The 24143-nt window shown below is 60.5% G+C and overlaps 1 protein-coding gene across 1 annotated transcript in view; it reads right to left on the minus strand.

Moving 5' to 3' along the window:
• Window positions 1-24143, minus strand: part of Itpr3 (inositol 1,4,5-trisphosphate receptor type 3) — a 56465-nt gene that overhangs the window by 8831 nt on the left and 23491 nt on the right. Inside the window, exons 3-40 of the mRNA XM_004624231.2 lie at window positions 22891-23012; window positions 21694-21780; window positions 21176-21334; window positions 20757-20855; window positions 20537-20620; window positions 19480-19626; window positions 19250-19345; window positions 18610-18660; window positions 18334-18476; window positions 17105-17204; window positions 16865-17025; window positions 16259-16400; window positions 13884-14045; window positions 13353-13525; window positions 12972-13091; window positions 12589-12771; window positions 11263-11514; window positions 11042-11186; window positions 10230-10371; window positions 9677-9876; window positions 8871-9000; window positions 8396-8453; window positions 7313-7478; window positions 6330-6494; window positions 6191-6253; window positions 5725-5850; window positions 5094-5216; window positions 4796-4996; window positions 4021-4272; window positions 3794-3919; window positions 3588-3713; window positions 3144-3264; window positions 2318-2508; window positions 1837-1985; window positions 1619-1727; window positions 1455-1536; window positions 1176-1345; window positions 67-244 (exon numbers count right to left, since the gene is read on the minus strand). Coding sequence (XP_004624288.1) covers window positions 67-244; window positions 1176-1345; window positions 1455-1536; window positions 1619-1727; window positions 1837-1985; window positions 2318-2508; window positions 3144-3264; window positions 3588-3713; window positions 3794-3919; window positions 4021-4272; window positions 4796-4996; window positions 5094-5216; window positions 5725-5850; window positions 6191-6253; window positions 6330-6494; window positions 7313-7478; window positions 8396-8453; window positions 8871-9000; window positions 9677-9876; window positions 10230-10371; window positions 11042-11186; window positions 11263-11514; window positions 12589-12771; window positions 12972-13091; window positions 13353-13525; window positions 13884-14045; window positions 16259-16400; window positions 16865-17025; window positions 17105-17204; window positions 18334-18476; window positions 18610-18660; window positions 19250-19345; window positions 19480-19626; window positions 20537-20620; window positions 20757-20855; window positions 21176-21334; window positions 21694-21780; window positions 22891-23012 — 5304 coding nt within the window. The remainder of the gene's footprint in view (window positions 1-66; window positions 245-1175; window positions 1346-1454; window positions 1537-1618; window positions 1728-1836; window positions 1986-2317; window positions 2509-3143; window positions 3265-3587; window positions 3714-3793; window positions 3920-4020; window positions 4273-4795; window positions 4997-5093; window positions 5217-5724; window positions 5851-6190; window positions 6254-6329; window positions 6495-7312; window positions 7479-8395; window positions 8454-8870; window positions 9001-9676; window positions 9877-10229; window positions 10372-11041; window positions 11187-11262; window positions 11515-12588; window positions 12772-12971; window positions 13092-13352; window positions 13526-13883; window positions 14046-16258; window positions 16401-16864; window positions 17026-17104; window positions 17205-18333; window positions 18477-18609; window positions 18661-19249; window positions 19346-19479; window positions 19627-20536; window positions 20621-20756; window positions 20856-21175; window positions 21335-21693; window positions 21781-22890; window positions 23013-24143) is intronic.

The following is a 24143-nucleotide window of genomic DNA, read 5'->3' on the forward strand; positions in this document are numbered from 1 at the left end:
CCCGTGCGGCCCTCCCCTGTGAGGCACCCTGCACCTGTGAGCCCTGCTCTGCACCCTGCACCCCACCTTTGGCAGCCGGGGGGCCAGCCGGCTCACGGTCTTCCCTCGGCTGGCACCCCAGGTCGTTCATGTTCACAGCCACCGTGGACTTGGTCTCCTGCTGGGCCCGCTTCATGCGGTCATGGAGCACCTTAAAGAAGCGCTCTGACTTCTTGTCACTCGTCATCAGGTTATAGAAGGACTTCTGAGGGACAGAACAAGGGGACGGCTCAGCACTGGGCCTGGCCCACATGCAGGAGCACAGGCAGCCTATGCACGGCCCCTGTATGCCCCGCAGACACCAAGGCTGGGGGATGCAGGGCCACTCGTGCCCCACAAAGGTGGGGTGGCAGTTGGGCCATCAGAGGTGGCAGGGAAGGAATGGCCAGAGGGCAACCTGCCTGGTGCGAGTCACACCCCAAACCTGCAACAGTGCCACCTCCCCCAGAACAAAAGCCGTGGCCTCTGTACCCTTGAGGAGAGACAATGGATGGGCACCTCTGGCCCCAAGTCCTGACCCAGGCGCTCTGCGCTCCCCACCCTGCAGCCCTGGCCCTCTGCCTAGGACCTAGTGATCATTCACAGGTGAGGAGCAGACCAAGCTCACCAGGAACGCCCCAGGACATGCAGTGCCCCAGGTGAACAGGTGTTCGAGCCTTGGAAACATAGGAAGGGAACTAGTTAAGGGGTGTCATGTGACAAATTATAAATGAACAGTTGCGGTGAGGTGACTGAGCAGTTCCTTTCCTCCCACCCAGAGAGAGGGCTCCACCTGACCCCAGCTTTTTCTTCCCTTTGTTTCTCCACCCTCAGTCTCCCCCTGGACTTTGAGGGCTGTCCTGGATGTGGCAAGTGAGCATCTGTCTCGGTCCCTGTCCCTCCCTGTAACACAACCCCACCTCTGAGCCCTGCACCCTTCTCTCCACTCTGCCTGTGGTCAGCATGGTGCCTGTGTCCCCACTAGGGCGTAAGCACCAAGAGTACACAAGCTTCACCTCGTCTCGCCGCTCAACCATCCACGCCCCCAACGCTGCGGCGTACGGCCTCGGTGCTGTGTGTCAGCTGAGGGGAGGCTCGTGGGGAGGCGAGGCTGAGTGGCTGTGGCCCTCCCTCCCTGGCGGGCAGCGCCCCGGCACCTGTATCTCTGTGTTGCCCCCATCCAGCAGGCGGATGGCCAGGCCGATGCTCTCCTGGAAGATCTTCTCGTGCTTGGTGCTGGTGATGAGGTCGCATACCAGCTTGGTGGCCCCCTCCTTGTCTAGCCGGCACTGGGTGGCCCCAATCGCTGACCAGTCCTGGTCCAGGCCTGCAGGAGAGGTGCACTTGAGGGAGGGCTGCTGGGTGGTGGAAGGGAGGAAGGGCCCAGGCTGGGGAGAAGAGGCCGCGGGAAGCAGGGGCAGCGGGGAGGCACTGACCAGAGCCCACAGGCTCCGGGAGGTCCCTGGACTTCCGGTTCTGGAGGTAGTTCTGCAGCAGCATCTTGCGGAGCTGGTTGCCCTGGGGAAGCACAGACATGAGATGCCGTGGAGACCCCCGCCTGGCACCGGGCCACCCTGGCGCCCGTCTGCCCGTCGCTCACCCGGTCGCCATACTTGTTCTTCTTGAGCAGCATCTGCTGCAGTGTCCGCAGCACCTTGATGCAGAGCTTCTCCTCCGACTCCATGAGGTCCTTGGTGTGCTGGATCAGCCTGGGGAGGCGGCTCGGTGGCTTGCGCTGTCCCTGCCTGCCTGCCTGCCTCCCTCCCTCCCACACGTCCCACGGGCCCCCACAGGACCTGCCCCGGCCCAGCCGCTCACTTGGACAGGAAGCCACCGCTCTCGCAGCGCTGATAGGCCTCGCTGCCCTCCAGGAAGAGCAGCTCGGGCCAGTGCAGCACGTCCACCAGCACCGACAGCTCAGCCTGCACCAGGGGCTTCAGCCGCTCCTCCAGGGCTGTGATGATGTCCTGGGCACGCAGGGCAGGGGGTCACAGCCAGTGAGAGCGCCTCAGCATGATGCAGGGTCACAGCACCCTGCCCACACCCCGCAGCTCGCACAGTGCCCTGCCCACAGGAGGGCCCTGCCCTGGGCCATAGGCACCCCGCAAAGCCTGCTCCCACCTGGCCCCCACCCTGGCTTCCTCGTGACCAGCAGCCTCCGTCTCCACACTACACCCTTCCGGGGGGCTGAGGTGGCAGAGTGCGCAGGGATAGCAGGGCTCCAGCCCCCCGCCCACACCCCTGCACCAGCGGAGGCTCCCCACAGCCCCAAGGCACAGGAAGCGATGAGGCCTCCCACCTGCAGCTTCTCAATGATGTTCTTGTAGTCCCACTGGTTGGCCGTGGGGGTGACGCGGGGGAAGGTGCGGGTGGCCGTCTTGTAGCTGGCAGCACTGCGCTGCGCGGCTGCGGCACAGCTGGCCCCACTGCTGAGCAGCGAGCTGATGTGGGCGTCCAGGTCCATGGGCAGCGAGATGGCCCGGCCCTTGGCTGGACAGACATGGCAGCAGGGTGAGCATTCTGCTCTTCCCCATCTGGGCTAAGAGGAAACCAGCTGGGCATGGGGCACACGCCTGGGAGCCCAGCACCGGGAGGCTGAGGCAGGAAGTGCCAAGTGGGAGCCCATGGGGGGGCCACTTAACAAGACCCTGTCTCAAAACAAAAAGTGTGCCAGAAAGGGCTAAAGACGTAGCCCAGGTTGAAAGCTCTGGGGTCAATCCTGGTACCACATGGAAAAGGAAAGAAGGGAGGTGGGGGTGAGGGAAAAAGACAGGAAAGGGATGGGAAAGAAAAGAAAAAAGAGGCACATGCAGGCAGTGTCCACGTCTGGTGCCACACTGACCCCACTGGCCACCGCCTCCCATCCTGCTCCTCATGCCCTGCTGTCCCTAACCCAGTCAGGCCACCCCACTGCCAGGACTGCGTGCAAGCTCAAAATAAGAACACAGTTGTGTTGCCACTTGGCTGTCCCCAAGAGTAGACCCCACTGCGGGAACTTGTCAGGGCCGAGGGCAGGCGGCAAGCAGTTGGGGGGCAGTGAGGTGCTGAGTGTGAGGGCCGGTGCCCTGCAGCCCCGGGGCACCAGGAGGGGAGGCTGGTGTGGGGCTTGGCGCGGGCAGACTCACCCACCACGGCGAGGGTCCGGATGCAGAGCTCCACGGAGCCCTTGTGCTGCTGCTGCAGCCACGGGCACTCGAGCAGCCGCGTGGTGGACTGCAGCAGCTGCACCACTATGGTCTGGTGTGTCTGCAAGAGCCACACGATGCAAACGCGGCCCGGAGGATGGGGGGCGGGGGCCTGCACCCGCCGCCCTGTACCTCCATGCCTGCTACAAAGCTGCCACCTTGTCCCGGCTGAGTGAAAGCTGCACTGTCCCCTGCCACCCCAGGACCGGACTGTCCCTGCCCCACAGGCACTGGGGGTGACGAATGCTTTCCCAGCTCGACTTGGGCAGCTCATTACACAGCACAGGGACCTGTCACACTTGTGCATCCCCACGCACTACCACACAACAGCTCCCCTATGCCGAGCCAGCCAAGGCACTGGGCAGGACGGAGCCGCTCGCTCACCTGCAGGGAGGTGCTGTTCTCAGAAAACGGGGAGCTGAAGAAGGCGTTGATGGTGTCCAGCACCACCGTCAGCACGTACTTCTCCAGGGCAGGGTCTGACAGGCGCTTCTCTCGCTTGCTGCATACCTGCTCGAGGAGAGGCCAAAGGGTTGGCCCATGGGGCCGCACCCCACCTCCCCCCTGCCCTGGAGCACCCCAGGACGGACCCGTGCCATGTCCAGGGTGAAACTCTCAAACAAGGTCCAGATGTGGTTACTGGTGTAGATCTCCTTCATCTCCACCTCTGTGTCCACATAGCAGTGGTTCACGAAGTTCACGTAGGCCATCTTCACCTGGGCATGGAGCAGGTTGGGCACGCGCGGGGCCGTGAACTGTCCAGCTCCGGCTGGCCCCGGCCTCCCTGCTCACCCCTTTCTGCCCACCCCCTGCCCACCTCAGTGATGCAGTCCTCATGCGTCACCACAGACACCACGTCCTCCAGCGGCAACAGGGACGTGCACTTGATCTCGGTGTACACGTTCTTGCCTTCGGCGCAGGCGGCCAGCAGGTCCACCAAGGAGATGTGGTACATGAGGGGGCTGTGGTCCTCCACGCCATCGCGTGCAGCCTTCATCATGTCCAGCAGGTGGGCCAGCGAGGCCTTGTCGTTGTAGAACACGACCACATCATCCCCTGCATTGGTCAGCTGCAGGTGGACGCAAGTGGAAGACCCCCTCAGTACAGCTGCGCTGGACCCTACTGCCCCGGCGCAGTTGCCAAGGAGAGGTGGGGCTCCACCCGAGAAAGGGGCTCTGCCCAGACAGCAGGACACCCCCACCTCACCCATCAGCCCAGTCTCGCCTGTCTGGATTCCTGTACAGAGTTTTTTCTATCTTACTGTTTTTCCCCAGGACACTGAACCCAGGGCCTTGGTGCTGATCCACATCCCTGTCCTTCTCCCATTTTATTGTGAGGCGAGATCATGCTAAACTAAAGCTGCCCAGGCTGGATTGAAACTCTCTATCCTCCTGCCTCAGCTTGCAGGCTTGCTGAGATCACAGGCCTCTGACACCATACCCAGCCCCAGAGCATAATTTAAACCCTGCGGCGCACACCCTGCAGCCCTCTGCTGGCCAGTCACACCCTGCCTGTGGGGTCTCCAGGCTGCCCCTTCCGCCCCACTCCTCAGCCCACTCGGCACCGCCCCGCAGCCTGCCGTGCCGCCTCACCTCAGTCATGATCATGTCTTGGCACTTCTTCACGTACTTGCCCTCGGCTTTAATGACCGTGTGCAGGAAATCCAGGTACTGCACGTGGCGGCCGTGCGTGGCCAGCAGGTGTACGAAGTGCTGCAGCACGGGCTCGCCGATCTCCGAGCACAGCTGGTAGTTGTTCAGAAAGATGTGCTGCATGGTCTCAGCCTCCAGCAGCTGCGGTGGGTGGCAGGCCCTGTCAGAGGGGTCCTGGGTCCAGGCTGCCCCGCACAGGCGGGCGCCCCTGGGCCCCACCCCCACCCGACACGCTCACCCCTGGAGTGAGGAAGAGGTGCAGGTGCTTGTGCAGCAGGGCCTGGTTGCCCGCGTTGCCGGCGCAGAACTTCTGCAGGAACTGGTGTGTGTAGCGCAGGATCTCCAGCATCTTGGCATCACCCTGTGCGCACGAGAAGAAGGTACCGGGCCCACCCAGGACGGGGGTAGGGGGCTGGGCCGCCCAAGGGGGCGTGGGGCAGCTGGGATGGGAAGGGCAGGGGCATAGGCCAGAGGTTGAGGGTGCCCACAACTGCACTCAGGGCCGGTTGGGGTGAGGCCGGAGAGAAAAGGCAGAGGTGGGACGAGGCCACTAGGGAACCCTTGGCCTGAGGAGGCTGGGGTGTGATGAGGGCAAGGTGGGCCAAGGGAGGACAACTGAGATGGAGTGGGGGGGGGGGTCACAGTGGACCAGTGGGGTGAACTCCACCAAACCAGTCCTGTGGGTCAGGCTGGGGTCAGAGGTCAGAGGTCAGAATGATGCTCAGATTGGATTCAGGCCCCAGGGGAATCCTGGCTGGTACCAAGGGTCCTGCCAACCCCTGTACTAGGGACAGACGCACAGCATGCACTGGGTTAGGCCTCTCAGTGGAACTTGCTTGGGAGGGTCAGTGGTCAGAGGTCAAGGTCACCTTATCGTAGGGGATCTGCAGCAGGTCCAGCATGACCTTGTGGGCATCCATGTTCTTCAGAAGCCGCTGCTGCTTCTTCCGCATCTGCTCTCCGACCCCACACATCTTGTTCAGCCGCTCCAGGATCTGGGGGGAGGCGGGTGAGCCCGGAGTTCCCTCCCTCCCCATCAGCTCCGGAGTCCCAGCCCACCCCAGCTCACACTGCTCAATCAGCCCATCGCAGCAGGCCAGGGACGCCAACAACCCGATTCCACCCACCCATAAAAGTAAATAGAACGATATGACGATGAAATGGAATTTCATTAAGCTCCCTCAGCTTTAAAATAATTCCATCTAGCCCTTAGCAGGGCTGCTGTTAACACGTGGCAAAGCTGGAAGTGTCTCCACAGAGAGTAGGGCAGAAGCGGGAGAGGCCAGCCCCGCGGAGCCCTCCCTGGCCATCCCAGGCCCCTTGCCAGCCACTCACGCCTTTGACGATCTGATAGTTTTCACTGCCCTTCTCCCCAGGGGCCTCCTCGTCCGTGGGCCCCTGGGGACAGAGACAGGCTCAGGGTCACGGTTTGCCCGGCCCTCGAGGGCCACCCCACCAGTCTGTGGCCACGCACCTCCTTCTTGTCCTTGGCAGTGCCCGGCTCGCCCTCCTCGCCCTTGCCACTGCCCTTCTTGTCCACCCACAGCTCTGACTTCTCCACCATGGTCCGCAGCCGGTCCAGCTCCGACTTGATCACCTTGTAGTTCTCCACATCCTGGGCCGAGATCAGCAGCTGCACCTGTGGGGGGTGGACCGGCTCAAGGATGGCGCCCTGCTTCACAGCAATGTGCAGGCCTTCTGTGCTTTCCCCAGGCCAGGTGTCACTCCCTCAGGTGTCGCCCTGCCACCACCCACTCCTCAGAATCCATAGCCCTGCCAGAGGCTTGCCACCCCCAGGAAGCCTTCCCTGATGGCCACCGGCCTCCCTGCCTGCCCCTGCTGCCACGTGACCTAGTTTCCTGTCATCGGCCCTGTGGCCTATCATGTGCTTACATGGACACTGAGAGGGCCCTGAACTCTAAGCCAGGACCTGTGTCTGGCTCCCATCTTCCCTGTCCAGGGCCAGAAGGCAAAGAAGGGGCATTCTCTGTGCCTCGATTTACCCTCTCCCCTGGGACTGAGGACCCAGGTGGCAGTGGAGGTGCACATCTCAGTGGCTGGCTCACAGGGCACCCTGGCGAAGCGCCAGCCCCAGCCCCAGCCCCAGCCCCAGGCAGCCCAGGCATCTCACACAAAGCTATCAAGAGGGCAGGGTGCACAGTGACACCACAGTGACAAACCCGAGGGCCTCAGCAGGGCGGACCAAAGCATACCAGGGCATCCTCTGCTCGGAACCCAGGAATGGCTTGCCTGCTGTGAAGGCCACTAAGCTAGGCTGGGGGAGCCGCAGGCAGCCTGAACACCGACGCTCTTACCTTGGGGACCGGAGCAAGACTGAGAACCCCAATGTGCACCCCAAGTCCTGCCCCCTACCGTGAGCTCCTTCGCCACTATGCACCCCACCCGCAGCCCAGCGCAGGCCACGGGCTGAGTGCGGGGCCAGCCGGCCGGCGTCACCTGCTTGAAGGTGTGCATGGCCTCCTGGCGCTGGCTGAAGTGCTTGAAGAGCAGCTGCAGGGCGCCCGAGACGAGCGGTGCGTAGTCGTGCATGGTGAGGTGGATGAGCACGCGCAGGAACGTGCGGCCGCCCTCGTCGTCCACCTCCAGCATGCTGCTCGTCTTCCTGCAGGCCAGACGGACAGGCGCAGGCAGTGGCAGGCACGCTCCAGCCCACGTGGCAGAGGCGGCGCCCAGCGAGACGTCTGGTCACAAACTGCTGTTTCCCATCACTGAGCACAGTCGCTGCCCCGAGCCTCCCGAGGGACCCTGGTTCCTGAAGCTGAGACCCTTCCTGGGGACACTGAGGCCCTACCACCCACACCATGGGGTCCACCCCATGAACGGAGATGAGAAAGCCTCCAATCCGCTTGCCACGCTGCCTGCAGTGAGGCCCAAGCTGCACCTGGGGAGTTTGTCCCCATAAAAACCACAGATGTGTCCCCAGCACCCACCGTGGGGTCGTGGTAAGGTCTTTTTTTTTTGGCAGAACCAGGGATTGAATTCAGTCCCTTGTGCTTGCCAGAGAAGCGCTTATTCTACTGAGCCATCTCCCCCCAGTGGTGGCAGCTGCCCTTACACCCCCACCTTCCAGGAACGGTTCTAATTATACCTCCGGCGCAGCTCAATAATTAACTAATTCAGAGGCACAGAAGTTATCACGGCAACTTCACACTTGTTTTCTCTGGTACTGAGAAAACTACGGTTCGATGCCCCTGGGTCCTCCAGGATCTCTTGGGCTTTACTGTATTAATTCCAAATGCCTTCTGAGAAGGGGACCTCGGCCACACTGGACACAAGGGCCAGGGCTCAGCACAGGCCTACTGGGGTGGTGACCAGGCACACACATCTCCTCCCTGCTGCGAGGCACAGGGAACATCTGTTTAGCCGGCTACCCTAGCCTGGCTGCAGAGGCAGGGAATGACCAGGACATCTGCACCCAACTGGTCCCAGGCCCCTGGGGTTGGGCAGGCAAGGGAGGGGCCCTGGGGACCGCCAGCCCTGGCCAGCACCCCTGCCCAACCCCACCTCCCCGGGCCTCACCCCACTCCAAACATTGCCTCGGCCTGCTCCCCGATGCGGTCCAGGTTCATGTTGGCAGCTGTGGGGGGCAAGAGGAAGAGATGAGGCAACATCAGATAGCCAACACCCAGGAAAGGTGGGGAGCAGAGACCCCCAAAGCACCCCCTCGCCTGCCAGCTCCTCAGCCAGCCACTTCCAGGGCTGACACTGCCAGAATGTCGCAGCTTGGCCCGAGTGGTCTGCCACTCAGGAGGTAGAACTGAGTGGCAGTCTGGTGTGGTCTCTGCCCGCTGTGGCTCTGGACAAATCCTTGATGGCCGTGTTACCCAGTTAGGGGTACAGAGGACTCCTGTCCTTCCCCTTACTGTGCCCATCAAATGGGGCCATGGCGAGGACAGACATTTGTGGACCACAGAACGGTAGGGCAGGGCACTGGCCAGAGATCGCTCCCCACCCCATCCTGGCCACCCAGGCTGCACAGGGCAAGTGCACTCACTGGTAGAGTCGAAGGCAGGCGCCGTGCCATCAGCCCCACTGTCCTGCATAGGAAACACCTCCACAAACTCCTTCTTGAACACTGACAGCAGGTAGGAGATGCGGTAGTCCAAGCGCACATTGAGGATGAACTGCGGTCAGGAAAGCGAGGATGGTGTGAGGGCCAGTTTGCAGCCAGGAGGCCCTTCCTGCTCCTTGAGGGCTGATGGGGACCCTGCATGGCCTCTAGTGTCCCAGGCTTCAGATGCTAGACCCTTGGCTGGCTCTACCCAGTGGAAGGGCCTGGCCTCTGTCCTCAAGGGGCATGGTCCAGCCACACCTCAGGATGCAGACGTGGAAACAAGGGAAGATCAAAAGCCCCTACTTGACTCCCCTTACTGGATCCTGGGCCAGCAAGGTCCTCACAGGGGAACCTGCCCATTGCATAGTGACCACAGGGTCTCCTCCCTCCTCAGGGCCCCGTAAGTCCCTTCCCCAGGTGTTGCTAAGAGTCTTGCGTGAGCCCCAAAAAGGGGTGAAGAAATCTCCCATCTCTATCTCTATGCAGGAGCCCTGTGACCGGGGAGCTTCCTCCCATCTTCCTCAGTGGGAGACGGGGCCCAGCCCTGTGTACCTGTAGTCACCTGGAGGGCTTGGCATATGGACTGAGACCGCACCCCGAGCCTGACACGCCCCCACCCAATCCCCAAGGGAGCTCCCACCCTCAGTCAAAGAACCACAATTGAGGACCACTGGGCCAGGCGACCAAACAATGCGGGCCTCCCCATCTGGACAAAGAGTTCCACAAGGGCCACCACGCCCTGCCACCTGCAGGATATCCAAGATCTTAAGCTTGGTCTCCATCACTACGATGGCCTCGTTGTTCTCAAACTTGCTCCTGTCCAGCGGCTCAGGGGCACCGGCACTGGGTGGCAGGTTGGGGGCACCGAAGACAGACTGCTTGCGGCTCAGCACCATGGTGGACATCATGTGCCCCACGCCCTGGATGGACCGCCGCACGTTCTTGCCTGCAGATCACAGGGGCAGAAGGGTTAGGGGCACGACGGGGATCCCAGTCTGGGGTGTGTGGTGCACACACAGTCCCTCCCAGCAGCAGGGCACAGGTTCGCCAAGGAAGGGGCAGGGTTCATCTGGGAGGCTTCCTGGGAGACAGTAAGGTGGGTCCCCCCCAACCAAGTGCTGACAGCAACTTGCCAGACCCGGGATCACCAGAGTGCCGAGCAGGCACCCCTGGCCCAGCCCAGGAGGAACCCACAGGTCCCCCTCGACAAGACCAGGAGGAGGAGTTCACAAAGAGCCTCAAGGAAGAGACTGCCGACCGGAGGGCAGAGGGTGGCAGCTGCGCAGGACAGAGCCTTACCACCTGGGTCCTCGTAGGCCTGAAGCATGGCTGGGGGGCCCTGCACGCAGTCAATGATACCCAGCAGCGTGCGTGTGAGGCGCAGGAGCTCACTGAAGCTGTAGAACCCGAAGTAGATGAGGTTGTGCGCCAGACTGACCACCTGCGGGGGCGGGGCCGAGGTGAGGGGCGGGGCCGAGGTGAGGGGCGGGGCCGAGGTGAGGGGCGGAGCTGAGACCAAGGGTGCCAATGGGATGTGGGTCAGGAAGGTGCTGCCCTCGCCCTAGCTCCCCAGTGTGGAAGCCTATGGGGCGCCAGGCCCCCGATCCTGTGATCCCAGCACTCTGGGAGGCTGAGGCAGGAGAGCGGCAAGTCTGAGCCCAACCTGGGCAACTGAACAACTCATCCAGACTGTCTCAAAAAAAAAAAAAAAAAAAAGGGGCTGGAGAGATGGCTCAGTGGTCTAAAGCACCTACTTGAAACAAGCTTAGCAAAGCACAGGGACCGCGGTTCGATCCCCCAGCACCACATGCCAGCCAGCCCCGCCCCCTGGTGGGCTGAGCTGGCCACACACACACAATAAATAAATGTAATAAATAAAAAAATAAAAATAATTAAAAAAAAAAAATCCCCAAACGGCTGAAGATGTCACTCATAGCGAAGGGCTGAGGTTCAATCTCTAACACCCACAAAACCAAAAGAAAACACGGCAACAGCTGGGGGAGTCTGGTCATCTGTGCAGATGCCCCCACCACATACTGGCTGGGGCCCTGGGGGAGGTGGACCCCACTGAGGCCAGGTGCGGGGTAGCCGGAGCCCACCAAGCCACCCACCTCATAGGTGAGCATGTTCTTCTCCTCGTTGGCAAAGGGCACGGCCTCGCTGACCACGTTGTTGAGGTAGTCCTCCACGAACTCCATGGTGCTGGCGAATTTGTTCTTCTTGTCGTCCCGGGAGGCGTTGAGGTTGGAGTCATAGCTGGGGCGGAGGGGGTGGCGTGAGGGTCCCTGCGCCACCCCCGTCCTTCCCCCACCCCGCCCCACTGCCCTCTCACTCCTTGATGGTGATGGCAGTGGGGATCTCGGTCCAGAGGCGGGCGAACTTGACAGGCGTGACGAGCTCCTGGGGGTCGCGGTCCACGTGCACGTGCAGCATCAGGTGGCAGAAGGAGGCGCGAAGGTCGAAGGGCAGCACCTCGTCCGCCATGCACAGGAAGATCAGATCCACGCCCAGCTGCCGGGAGATGGCGTCGATGGCCAGGTACTGGCGGTCCAGGCACATGCGGGCAAAGAGCTTCAGCTGGTACCTGCGGGCGGGGAAGGTGAGGGCCCGGCAAGCAAGGCCGCGGGCCAGCCAGCACCCTGGGTCTGGGCTCGGTGCAGGCCTGGAAAGCTGAGGCAGAAGCACTCCAAGTTCAAGCCCCACGTGGGCGACCTAGCAACTTGGCAGAGCCCTGTTTCCAAACAAAAGTTTTAAAAGAGTGGAGATGTGTCGGGTGTGGTGATGCATGCCCGCGTACTCAGCAGGCTGAGGCAAGAGGATCGCCTTGAGTTCAGGGCCAGCCTAGACCACACAGTGAGACACTGTCTCAAAAAGAAAAAAAAAAAAATGTGCAGAGGTAGCTGAGTAAAAGCCCTGAGTTCAACTGGGGGAATGTACTGGCCCCTGCAACTGGGAGCACCCAGAGGTACAGGTGGCAGGAGGCCGAGTGTGTGAGGGGGAATGTGTGGGACTGGCCCAGCCAGGACAGGGCCATACAGAAAGGCGGTGGCCAGCGAGGGTGGAGAGCGGGGAGTGCAGCCTCGAGGGGGAGACGGAAATGGTGTCGGGGTGACATCCCAACACAGCCTCCTCCAGGGACCACGTTACTCCAGGGGCTCTGAGCCTGACAGCGTGGCTGGGAACCAGATCCCGCTACTGCGGGCGCACAACCTCCAGTGAGTTCCGTGACTTCTCTGTCTCTGCTTCCCCAGCTTATGAGGAGGGCGATGGGTCGGCTGGTGCTGAGACCAGGGGCTGGTACATGGTGGACAGGCAGAGGGCCACGAAGGACCTGGTATCAGATCGGGTTTCTCTTCTTTTCTACTTTATTTTATTGTATTTATTTATCAGTACTGGGAATGGACACGGGGCCATCACACTGAGCTAGCTACCTGTCCAACTCTAATTTTTTTATTTTGAGACAGGGTCTCACTAATTCATTAAGCTGCCCAGGCATGGCTCGAACTTGTCTTCCTCTTGCCCCAGCCTCCCAGAGCGCTGAGAGAGCTTGGGTTTCTCTGAAGCCCGGTCCCCGTGCTGAGCCTGGCCTCAGGGCCGCCTGGTGCTCCGGTGCTGTGCGTGGCCCCCACCCCCAGCTTGGTGCCCAGCCCAGCGGCACCTGTAGTAGCTGAGCACACTCTCATCGTGGGCATTGCCCGCCCGTGCCTCCTGGGCTAGCTGCCGCACGCTCTTCTCGTGGTGCTCGTTGTTCTTGTCGGTCCACGTGAGCCACACCTCCTCCTCCGAGTACTCGATGCTCAGGTACTCGTGGGACTGAGCCATCTCCTTCACGGGTCTGAGCCTGCGGACGAAGCCCCCTCATGTCTGCTGCTCGCTGTGGGACCCCTGGACCATGCCCCTGGGCCTGGCACAGAGCCGGACACAGCAGCACAGCCCCCGTCTGTAGAGCCTAGGGTGCCAGTCTACAAGGAACTGAACCCCACAGGCCCTGCACTTAGGCCGCAGCCCCAACTGTGCCCAGACGGCGCCCTGGCGGCTCACTCGGTCTGGATGAGGATGTCGCTGTTCTTGGGGTCCAGAACACACTTGCAGATAAGCTCCTGGGTGACAGGGATGGCAATGTGGTTTGACACACACAGATCCGAGAGGTAGTCGAGGAACCTGGGATGGCGACAGTAGGTCAAGAGGGCTCAGGCTCCTGCCCCCTTGCCCCGCAGAGCCTGACCTCAACCACTCCTGCTCCCTCCCCAGCTGGCAGGGGTTCAAGGGTGGGCCAACTCAGTGACTGTCGTGGGCAAGGGTCTGGAGCCCCTGCTGCACCCGCGGCCACGCCTCTGGTTGCTCGATTGGGCCAAATCCAGGAAGGGCTCCAAGGGGGCTGCCGTGACCCCGGTGCAGGGCAGAGACAGAGGAGGGGCGCACCTGGGCTCCCGGTTCTTGCGCACGAGGCTCACGAAGGTCTCCACCTCGGTCTTGGTGATGTGCTTCTCCAGCAGCTTGCGGTTGTTATGCAGCAGGGCAGTGATGGTGTCCTCGGCCAGGATGTCATAGCCGATCTGTGACTGCATCATCCCGAACTGCTTGGCAATGTGCTCCTGGGGACAGAGGGCAGGGTCACAGGGGCCACCCAGAGGCAGGGACCTCCGCTGTCTGGCAGGACCAGATACATTGTGTGGGCCCAGCACAAAATGATCCAGTAGAAATTCAGTTCAAAGGTTAAAGAATGTCAAGGCCAGATATGGTGACTTAGTGAGACTCAGTCTCAAAAATAAAAAAGGCCTCATGCAGATTCAATGCCCAGAACAGCAAATTAATAAAAAGGAAGAAGCTCGAGACGGCCCCCAGGGGCATCAGGCCTGAGTGGGCATCCATGCGCCCTGGCCAGCCCTCACTCCCAGCGTCCCCACAGTGCGTGCCCCGGTGCCGGCTTGGCGGGGGCACCCAGGCGCCCACCTGGTTCTTGCGGTAGTCCTCCTGCGAGTGCCGCAGCACGCGGTAGCAGAGGCGGAACATGTGCTGGTAGGGCGCATTCTTCTGGTCTGACAGCTCCTCCAGCCGCACCAGGGGGCCCTCGCCACCCTTGTCTCGGAAAGGGGCCTTCAGGATACCAAAGATCTGGGGACAAAAGAGGGGCCTCCTACACCCGCTGCAGCCCCTCAGCACCCTGGAAACCAGGAGTCCCAACCACCCCAAGGCAGCGGCACGTGAACCCCAGGCCAGCGCGCAGCTGGGCTGTCAGTCCCACCACCTTCACTCCCAGCTCCTGACCGGGCTGACCTTCCTCACCAAAAAGAAGCTGGGTGCAGTTACACAAATTTTACAAATCAGGTTGAACACAATGAAAATTGTTCCAGAACAGAAATAAAAGAGACAAAGCAGCTGAACAAAATGAAAACCCTTAATTGGAACCTGGTTAAATCAATATCATGCATTCAAAAGACATTCTACAATCCCAGCACTCAGGAGGCTGAGGCAGGAGGATCACCACAAGTTCCAGGCCAGCCTGGACTACATGGTAAGACCCTGTCTGAAAAAAAAAATGACTTGGGCTGGGGAGAGAGCTCAGCAGTCTAAGCACCTGCCTGGCAAGCTCACGGACTGGGGTTCAATCCCTAGTACCGCATGCCAGGTGGGACCCGAAACCCCGCCAGCCACTGAAACCAGGTGTGGTGGTACACGCCTATAATCCCAATACTGAGGAGGCTGAGACAGGAGGATCACTATGAGTCTGAGCTGCCTTGTGAGACCCTGCACCAAAAACATAAATCAGGGGCTGGAGAGATGGCTCAGTGGTCTAAAGCACCTACTTAGAACAAGCTTGGCAAGGCATCAGGGACCGCGGTTCAATCCCCCAGCACCACATGCCAGCCAGCCCCGCCCCCTGGTGGGCTGAGCTGGCCACACACACACACACCCCTCTCTCTCTCTCTCTCTCTCTCTCTCTCTCTCTCTCTCTCTCTCTCTCTCTCTCTCTCTCTCTCTCTCTCTCTAATAAAAAAAAAAAAAAAAAAAAATTAAAAAAAACATAAATCAAACTTTTTTTTAAAAAAAGTCTGGGGAAGCTGAAGACATGGGTATGGATGGGCGTTAGTGCTGGCTTCTCCGGTGTGACAGGCTCTATGAAACAACCCTAAATAGCACTAGGGTATTTATTTATTTATTTACTTATTTAATCTGCAATATCAGGGATTGAACTCAGGACCTCCTGCTTTGGGACCTTGTGCTTGCCAGGCCGGCACTTACACTGCTGAGCCATCTCCCTGGCGACAGAGGCACTGTGGACATAGGACGGGACGAGCCTGGCGAGAATGTCACGGTGCAGGGCACCCTGCTTTGAAATGCACGGATTGGGGGCCAGGGAGATAGCTCAACAGAATAAGCACTTGCCTGGCAAGTGCAAGGTCCAGAGTTCAATCCCCAGTGCTGCAAGAAAAGAGCAAAGCAAAGCATAGATTGAAGGATGACATCCAACACAGGACCACATAAAGCCAGGACCATAAAACTGTAACAAGTGAGTTTAGGTGGTAAACACACCACGGTCACAGAGCCACTCTTTTTTTTTTTTTTTTCTAAATTTTTTTTATTTGTGTGTGTGTGTGTGTGTGTGGCCAGCTCAGCCCATCAGGGGGTGGGCTGGCTGGCATGTGGTGCTGGGGGATTGAACCGCGGTCCCTGTGCTTTGCTAAGCTTGTTCTAAGTAGGTGCTTTAGACCACTGAGCCATCTCACCAGCCCCAGAGCCACTCTTTAATACCTTCTCAATCTTTAAAAATTCTCATAATAAAAAATTTAGGAAGAAAAAAAATTTTTTTAAAGTATAAGCCAGTCATGGTGATCTAGGCTTACAATCCCAGCACTCTGGGAGGCTGAGGCAGGAAGATGACAAGTTCAAACCTACGCTGAACAACTTAATGACTTAGTGAGATCTTGTCCAAAAATAAATAAATAAATAAATAAATAAATAAATAAAAGGCTGAAGATGCAGCTCAATGCAAAGACTCTGGGTTCAATCTCTGGCACTGCAAAAACTTGGAAGTGTACATAATTTTGCTAAGCACGAGTTTCCCATCCAACATCCTGGGTTCAAATCCGGCCCTGCAGCTTCCCCACTGTGTGCTCAGGTCAGGTTGCTCCTACTCTGTGGCCTGCAGACCCCCTGGCTCCCCTCTCTGCAGGGCAGAGGACTGGAGCCCAGGACCATGCCCACCCCGAGCCACAGCCCCTTTCCCATGTTTTGCCAGGATAGCACACGCCTACAGGGAGCAGGGGAGCCACACGCAAGGCCACGCAGGCGTCCTGCCACGCCATCCTGCCACACCGTGCAGGCACCTGTTTGAGGATATTCTGCTCCCTCATCAGCTTCTGCCGCTCCCGGTTGGGCTTGGTGACCATGATATCCAGGACGTTCTGCCCATTGTTGGGGACATCACTGACAAAGAACACCAGGTCCTCCAGCAGCTGGATGACAAACCTGGCAAGGGGACACAGGGAACAGATGTGATGCACTGAGCCTGGGGGCCGTGAGTGACCATCCTGCCCAGGCGTGGTGTTCACGAGGTCACTCGCCACTCTGCTGCCCGGAACACGAAGCCTGGCCTCACTGCTGGCCCAGCCCTGCCCCACACTGCTCTCCAGAACCCGCGCTCCCCTCCCAGCCTGCCCGCTAGTCCCCAGAGAGCACAGCACAACCTGACTTCCGCTTCCCAGCTGTGTGGCTCTGGGGAAGTCTCCTGGCCCCTCTGGGCCTCCTTCACAGCATCTAACAGGAGTAGCAAGGGCGCCCTCATAGTCCTGGAGGGATGTGGGCAGCGAGCCGCTCCCAACTTCAGGGGCGCAGGGTCACCTCCGTGTAGCCTGCCCCAGCCCCAGCCCCCTGGCTTCTGCTCTGTGATCCCGAGAGGGGGATCCCGGAAATCTTTGGCCCTCCCCACCCACCTTCGGTCATTCTGGCTGATGAAGCCCTCGTTGAGTTTCTCCACGGCGCTGGCCAGCATGGAGCTGGCGTCGTTGGCAAAGTCCAGGTCGCGGATCTCAGACACAGGCACGGACACGATGGCGAAGGCCTCCTTGTCCTCCTTGGTGGGGCAGGTGCCCAGCTGCAAGGATAGGGGTCAGCAGGGCAGCCAGGGGCAGCCCTAGCCCCAGCCAGGCCCCGGCCCAGCCCTGCAGCCGCACCATGAGGCGGATGGGCCGCTCCTCGTCCACATCGATGGGCACGTTGGTGCTCTGGATCCACGTGTTAGTGCACAGGTGCCGCAGCCGCACGTACGAGTTCCTGCAGGGGCAGGACGGGGATGAGCCTCCCCACCTGCGCCTGACAGCCCTGCAGCAGCCAGGGCCGCAAGCGTGGCAGAGGAAGTGCGAGCCTGAGCCAGAATTCGCTTACACGATCAAGGCTACTAAGGCCGTTGTTCCCGTTTAATGTTTGCGGAAACCCTCATCAGCTTATGAACTAAAAGACTTTTTCATTTCCTTTTCTTTATTGCCATACTGAGCACTAAACCCGGGCCTTCGCCTGAGCTACATCTCCAGCCCTTTTTATTTTATGACGACATTTTTAATTTTGAGATAAAATTTCACTAAGTTCCTAAGTTGCCCAGACTGGTCTTTAACTTTGCATTGTCCTTCCTCAGCCTGTCCCAGAGTGCTGGAGCTGTAGGCATGCTCCACCATGTCCAGATACAAGGTCGGTCATCTTTCTGCAATGTTAAACCACCTGAATCTCAGAATGCATCTGGCCGCAAGACTTAAAGCCAGGTCTGGGGTCTACGTAGTCTCGATTAACCCTGCCATAGCCCTGCTGCTGGTGGACTGATTATTCCCACTCTACGGATGAGAAGACCGAGTCCACTACCTGAAGTTATGCACTAGGCCCACTCATGCTTGACAGGGCCAGGAGCCCAGCGCTGAATCCAGTAGTTCTCTACCACTGAGCTATTATGTCCCATCCCTTTTTTTATCTTATTCATTTATTTTGGTACAGGAATCAAACTCAGGACCTTGCGCTTGCCAGGCAGGTGCTTGTACTGAGGAGCTATATCCCTGACCTTCCCCACCCCCACCCCCACCCCCGGTACTGGGGACTGAACTCAGGACCTTGCACTTCCCAGGCACTCATTCTACTGAGCTATCTCACCGGCCCCTACCTGGCCTTTTTTATTTTTTAATTTGAGACAGGAGCACACTAAGTTGTCCAGGCTAGACTTGAACCTACAATCGCAGGAGGCTTTTAAAAACGCAAGCATACGACGCACAAGACAGCACTGAGAATTGCAGAACCCAGGCTGGGAAGAGGGCAGGAGGTGGTGACAGCAGACCTGCACTGACCCCAGAGGCCAAAGGACCTCTCAGGCCAGACAACAGGAGCATCAGAAAGGCCCTGCCAGCCCCCGGCACACACCCACCGTGGCACAAAGGAGTCCGTCTTCTGCAGCGTGGTAGGGTCCAGCTCAAAGAGGGAAGCGATGTCGCTGCCGTGGGGCACAGCCACCAGGCGGTACTTGATCTTCTCCCCTGCATTCCTGCGACCTGCTCGGCCCTGGGCACCCTGCGGTGAGCCCCAAATTAGGCAGCAACCCCTGTTCAGGCCCTAGAACACGGGGTGGGGGGACCACCCAGGGGCCATCTCCTCCCAGACAGCACCCCCACCCTGTGCTCCCCAGGGGACCCACGGTCCTCACCGCTCCTGCTGCCTTGGGGTCTGGGGCATCACCCTTGTAGCTGGGGTTTTCCTGGACAGACACAGGTGGGGCTACTGGACACCACAGCCACCCCAGGCCAGCCTTGGGCCTCTGCCCTTCCTGGGGCGCCTCCCCTTGATCCCAAGCCCATCTCCCAGGGAGAGCCACATATGGCCCAATGACTGCACACACACTCGTGCCCTGTACACACTGCACGTGCACAGCAGGGGGCTGGCTTTTTTCCTTTTTGGCATGGAAACCAGGAACACTCCACCACTGAGGTACATCCCAGCCCCTTCTTTCTACATCATTTTTAATTTGAGACAAGGTCTCACTAAGTTGCCCAGATTAGGTTCAAACTTGCAGTCTGCCTGCCTCAGCCTCCCCAAGGGCCAATCACAGGCAGTACTGTCCCGGGACTGGAACTTCTGTTCTATGCTCCATCCCCAGCACCTAAAGAGCCGCTGGTCACGGCATGCGCTCAGTGGCGTCCGGCTCACTTACAGCCACGCAGCATGCGTTCTGGTTTCTGCTCGATATGCAGCCACATCAGGGCCCCGTCCCCACATGTGCCATGGGTGCTGGGCCCCTCGCCCTCCTGGCAGTCTGACCCCCAGGGAGCCCTCTGCCTCCCGCTCACCTCTGCAGCCAGGTAGTTGCCCGTGGCCAGGTGTTTGAAGCGGTATAGGCCGTTCCAGTGGCCAGCGCCCCCACGGCAGGGGTCGTGATGGACCACCTGGAGTGCAGGAGGGACAGGGAAGGCAGCCCCGGGTCAGGGCAGGACAGAGACCCACAGGGAGCCCCTGGCTGACCCCACCCTCCAGCTGCCTGGGCAAGAAGGCTGGGGCGCTCCTGGGGGCGGGCTCTGACCTCCACCTCCCAGAGCGCATTGGAGCTGGTGGCTGAGGTGGCCGACTGGCGCAGTGTGGTTCGCAGAAAGACCTGCAGTTTGCCCTTGTACTCGTCACAGGTCAAGAACTTCTCTTGCTCCGCATGGAACAGCCGTACCACGTCTCCCTACAGCACAGGCAGGGCAGGACAGTCACAGATGTCCCTCCAAGGGGACCCAGGCACAGGCAGTGGCCAGAGAGCCCCTCTCTGCTTTTGAGACAGTCTCACTACACAGCTCAGGCTGGCCTTGAACTCTCAGCAATCCTCCTGTCTCAGCCTCCCAGGCCACACGGCCCCTCCCAGGGCACTTTCCCGCTGTTGCTTTGGCTCCCCTGGAGCTGATGCATCGCCGCAGCCTAGACACCAGGTCCAAGTTCAGACCTCAGATTCCCTTTTCCAAGCTGGGTGGACTCTGATCTGAGTCTCAGCTACCTCTTCTGCAGGACGAGACCTCTCTACCTCCTGGCGGAAGCCCGGAGACCGCACATAACACATCTAAGAAGGCCTGCTCTGCCCTGAGCCTGCACCGCGAGGCCACCGCACCCTCCTCGCCCACCCAACAATGGGTCCCAACACAGATAAGGCAGGGATTCTGCCAAGAGTCCCGTGGCTGGGGTGAGGGTCCACGAGGCCCCGCCTCAGTTTCAGGGCCCATGCCTTCATCTCTCCTCCACACTTCCTCCGGCAGAGCGGCACTGGACCCCCCTGAGTCTCATGCAGTGGACACGGGGGTGGGCACACAGCCTGGTGCTCAGGCAGGACATCTGTGCCCACGCAGGGCAGGTGAGCGCAGACTCCCGGTTAGCACAGGGTTAGGCCCGGGCCACCCATCCTAGCATGTGCAGCGGGAGTTCTGGGTGGGGCGCAAGCTGGGCTCTGCTGGGGCGCACATGCAGACTCTGAGATCGAGGAGGCACAGCTGGTGTTTAAAGGGTCTGGGCCACCCTGAAGCCGAGGATGGGAAGCCCTGAGGCCCCTAAGCCAAGGCACAGGGAAGGGGCAGGATGTGGGGGCCGGGGAAGGGTCTCTTCCTTACCCCCTTCAACACCTCCTCCAGGTGGTCCCGGAACTGCATGAACAGGTTGATCTTCCAGCTGGTGTTGCAGTTCACAGAGTTGACCTGCAGGGGGCAGCATGCATGAGGCTGGGCTGCCCACAGCCGGGAGGCTCAGGTGCCAAAGCAGAGGGGGTTGGGCCACCCAAGCCCAGACGCCTGACCGCGTCTCAGACCCAGGGCCAGGCCCCTAGAGCCTCACCTCCTTGCAGCCCGCATTGTCACTGAGCTCGTAGCTGCTGGCGTGCAGAGGCTGCCCTGCATTCACGGGGTTCAGGATCACCTTGTCCCCAACGACGACCTTTGGGGAGGCGCAGGGTGACAGCAAGGAGCATTAGGGCAGGGCGGGGTGCGGCCTGTTGGTCCTGGGGGTGAACGCAGGGCCTCGCAGAGTCTGGCAAGTGCCCTACCACTGAGCAACAGCCTCTCCTCATTTACTCTGAGAAGTGGTCTCACCATACCGCACTGGCTGCCTCTGCCTCCGGTGCGACCGGGATTGCAGGCGCGGGCCACCCTGACAGACTCTGCCTGCCCTTCTAGGAAGCGGCCTTGTCCCGGCCAGAGGGCACCCTGAGGCGGGCCCTGGGCCTCCTGCTGCCCTCCCACCCGGTTGCCGCTCACGTTGTCTCCGTTGCTGCGCAGCTTCCAGAAGGGCTGGATAAAGAGCCAGGAGCCCTCGTTGCCGGTAGCATCGAGCGTCACCCGCATGGCATTTTTCTCCAGCAGCGCAGGGAGGCGCTTGTTCACCGTCAGATACTTGTTGCTCTTCATGTGCAAGAGCTGGAAGGGTGGGAGGAAGTCACTCACTAGGGCTCCCTTGGGGAGGCGACACGGAGGACCTGGGAGCAGATGGCGACAGTCGCGGCGCCCTCGCCTGCATCCACCCAGGGAAGCTCAGGGAAGCTTGGGCTCCAGGGCCCACGCGGCCCCTGGCTGCATTTCAGAAGGGGAAACTGCAGCACAAGAAGACAGTAACTTGCCCACGGTCGCACCACCCGAGAGGCAGGGCCAAGTTTGGAATCCACAGCTGCTCGGGCCACACACTGCGCCAGACACACGCAGGGGCAGCCGGGCCACCCACGGGGACACCGCGCATGCGCGCAGAGTGCCGCCGAGGCGGGGCGGAGACGCAGCCGCACCTGGATCACGCTGCCGTACTTCACGACATCCCCGTGCACCTTCTTGTTCTCTGTGTCGTTCTGCTTCCGCTCCATCTGGGCTGCATGCTGGACACACAGGGAAGGAGGTGAAAGCCGCTGGCAGGGACGTCCCCACATGCCAGGACCCCAGCCTCGGTGCAAGAGGGGGCCCCTGGAGACCACAGCCCTTGCCCCAAACCTGGCCCAGCCGGGAGGGGCGCACCCCACATTCCAGCCTGAACCCCATAGTGGGGAGCGGAAGGATGCCTTTCCTGCCTCCCCTGCAGCCCTCCCAAAGCTGTGGCCACTGTCAGCCCCTGCCTGGGGAGCTGGGGGGTCCAGCCGCACCCACTGTGGTGGCCTCCAGGACCTGCTTCCCACAGGACGACACTGCCTGAAGCATTTCTCCTCGTGGGATCAGCAGAGGACAGGCGCTCTGCCTCTGTAGCGCTGGCACCCCGGAGCAGCTGCTCCTTTCCCAGCCCAGGGTCCTCACTGGTCTGTGGCCCCACTTTCAAGCCCAGCTCTCAGCCACAGTGCAGGGACCCCTGCCCTGTGTGGGCCCCACCTCCTGGAGTGCAGGGCAAAAGAGAGAAGGTCTGCGTGACCAGCTGGGGTCCGGGCCCAGAGGGTCTGCGCGCTGCAGACCACAGCCAGAGCCTCCTGGACTCCTCACCATGGCACCAGAGCTGGGGCCACCAGGACACGTGCCTGGCCACTGCCCAGTGGCCGGGAGCAAGGCCGCAGCCAGCACCACGGTGCCACACAGGGGCAGAGAAACCCAAGGTGAGCCAGACCTGGGCCTGGAGGGGTTTAAGACTGGGTCCCCAGGAGCCACGACTAAACCCATGTACAGTTGTCCATGTGGCCCACTGCACCGTGGCGTCCACATTCCACCAAGAGACCCTGTGTCGCATCCCAAGGAAAGAGCCCCAAGATTTTGGTTAAGGGGTCACCGAGAGGGCACTCATCCCCGCCTGCTGGCACTCACTGCAGTCTGTCACAATGGGTTGTTGTTTTGTTCTTTTCTGGAGGGGGGTTGAGACAGGGTCTTGCTGTGTACCGCAGGCTGGCCTCCAATGCTCAGCGGGCCTACTGCCTCAGCCTCCCAAGCGCTGCGCCCGCGTTTTGGAGACCACTCATCGCAGCCATGGCCCCACTGTACAGGCACACATCTGTACCAACACGCACACACACCTGCAGCTTCTGCAGCAGCACCACGTCTGCGATCTTCTCCTTGTCCTGCTTGCTCTGCTTGGCCTTCCAGTACTGCTTCTGGGCCGAGTAGCGGTTCATGGGGCACACCTTGAAGAGGCAGTCTGCAGGGCAGGCGGAGGACGGTCGTGTCACCCCCAGCTCCGGCCCCTGCCCCAACAAGGGGCAAAGGAGGAAGTGGAGCCTCCTGCACTGTGCCAGGTGGGAAGGAGTCCCCAGAGCAGGTAAGAGAGCTCCAGGCCTGGCCTCAGCGGTGGCCCCACAGGGGTGCCCAGGGGCTTGTGGCTCCTGGGGCCACACCCCATGCCCTGTTCCTGTCAAGCTTCTATAGGGAATTCCATCCCCTCCTCCCCAGGTAGCCCCCATCCCCTGGAGGGGACACTCCAAGGGACAGGTCAACTGGGGCTTGTGCCCCCTGAAATAACATGGCCCCAGCCCTACCCCAACACGAGTAAGCGGGTTCTGGCTCTGCTCTGAGACTCAGGAGGGAATTCACCCATCTCAGCCCTTGAAGACCGGCAGTGCCATCAGAATCCCAGAAACAAGCTCACTACTGCGATTGTGTTTGGCAAGGAGAGCAGACGCCTATCGTTTCCACACGCTGAATGCCAGGAAGGCTGCCCAGTTTTCTGTTTATCAAGGGGAGGCACAGTGAGGAGTCCCTCCTCTGGGACACGCAGCAGCGTGCAGCCTCAGTGAAGGGCTGGCCTGGCCGCACCGTGCACAGCGCGCGCTCCATCACGGCGTGGGAGGATTCAAACTTGAGCACAGAGCTGGCCCCTTCTCCTTTCCCTAGAGGAAGGCTGTGTCCCTCCGGTGATCAAAGCTGGCCTTCTGCCCCCTGGGAACCAAAGAGGATGCAGTTCCCAACCAATGCCCACGAGAGGTAAAACCAGAGGAGCAGAAGGCCCGAAGACAGCTTTCCCAGAAGGAAGGGAGACTACGCCGCCAGGGCCACCCACCCGGCCCTTCTCCCACCCAGCATGAGCAGGTGCCCTTAAGCATCAGCTGGAGAGAATCTGTCTTTCTAAGGTCTGCTGAGCCCTCCGCACGCAGCTGAGGAACCTCCTGTCACCATGCGGCTGTCACCGCCATGGTCGCCAACAGAGTGCCAGGAACACAGCCATGGGGACATTCCACTGTCCTAGCAGCAGGCAACACTGGCACTTAAGGAGGACAGGGGAGCCAGACCCCTGTAGCTAGGGAGCGTCCTCGTGGCGCCTGACACCTGCCCA

This window comes from Octodon degus, unplaced genomic scaffold (genome assembly GCF_000260255.1).
Source record: "Octodon degus isolate 3935 unplaced genomic scaffold, OctDeg1.0 scaffold00005, whole genome shotgun sequence".
Classification (NCBI taxonomy): domain Eukaryota; kingdom Metazoa; phylum Chordata; class Mammalia; order Rodentia; family Octodontidae; genus Octodon; species Octodon degus.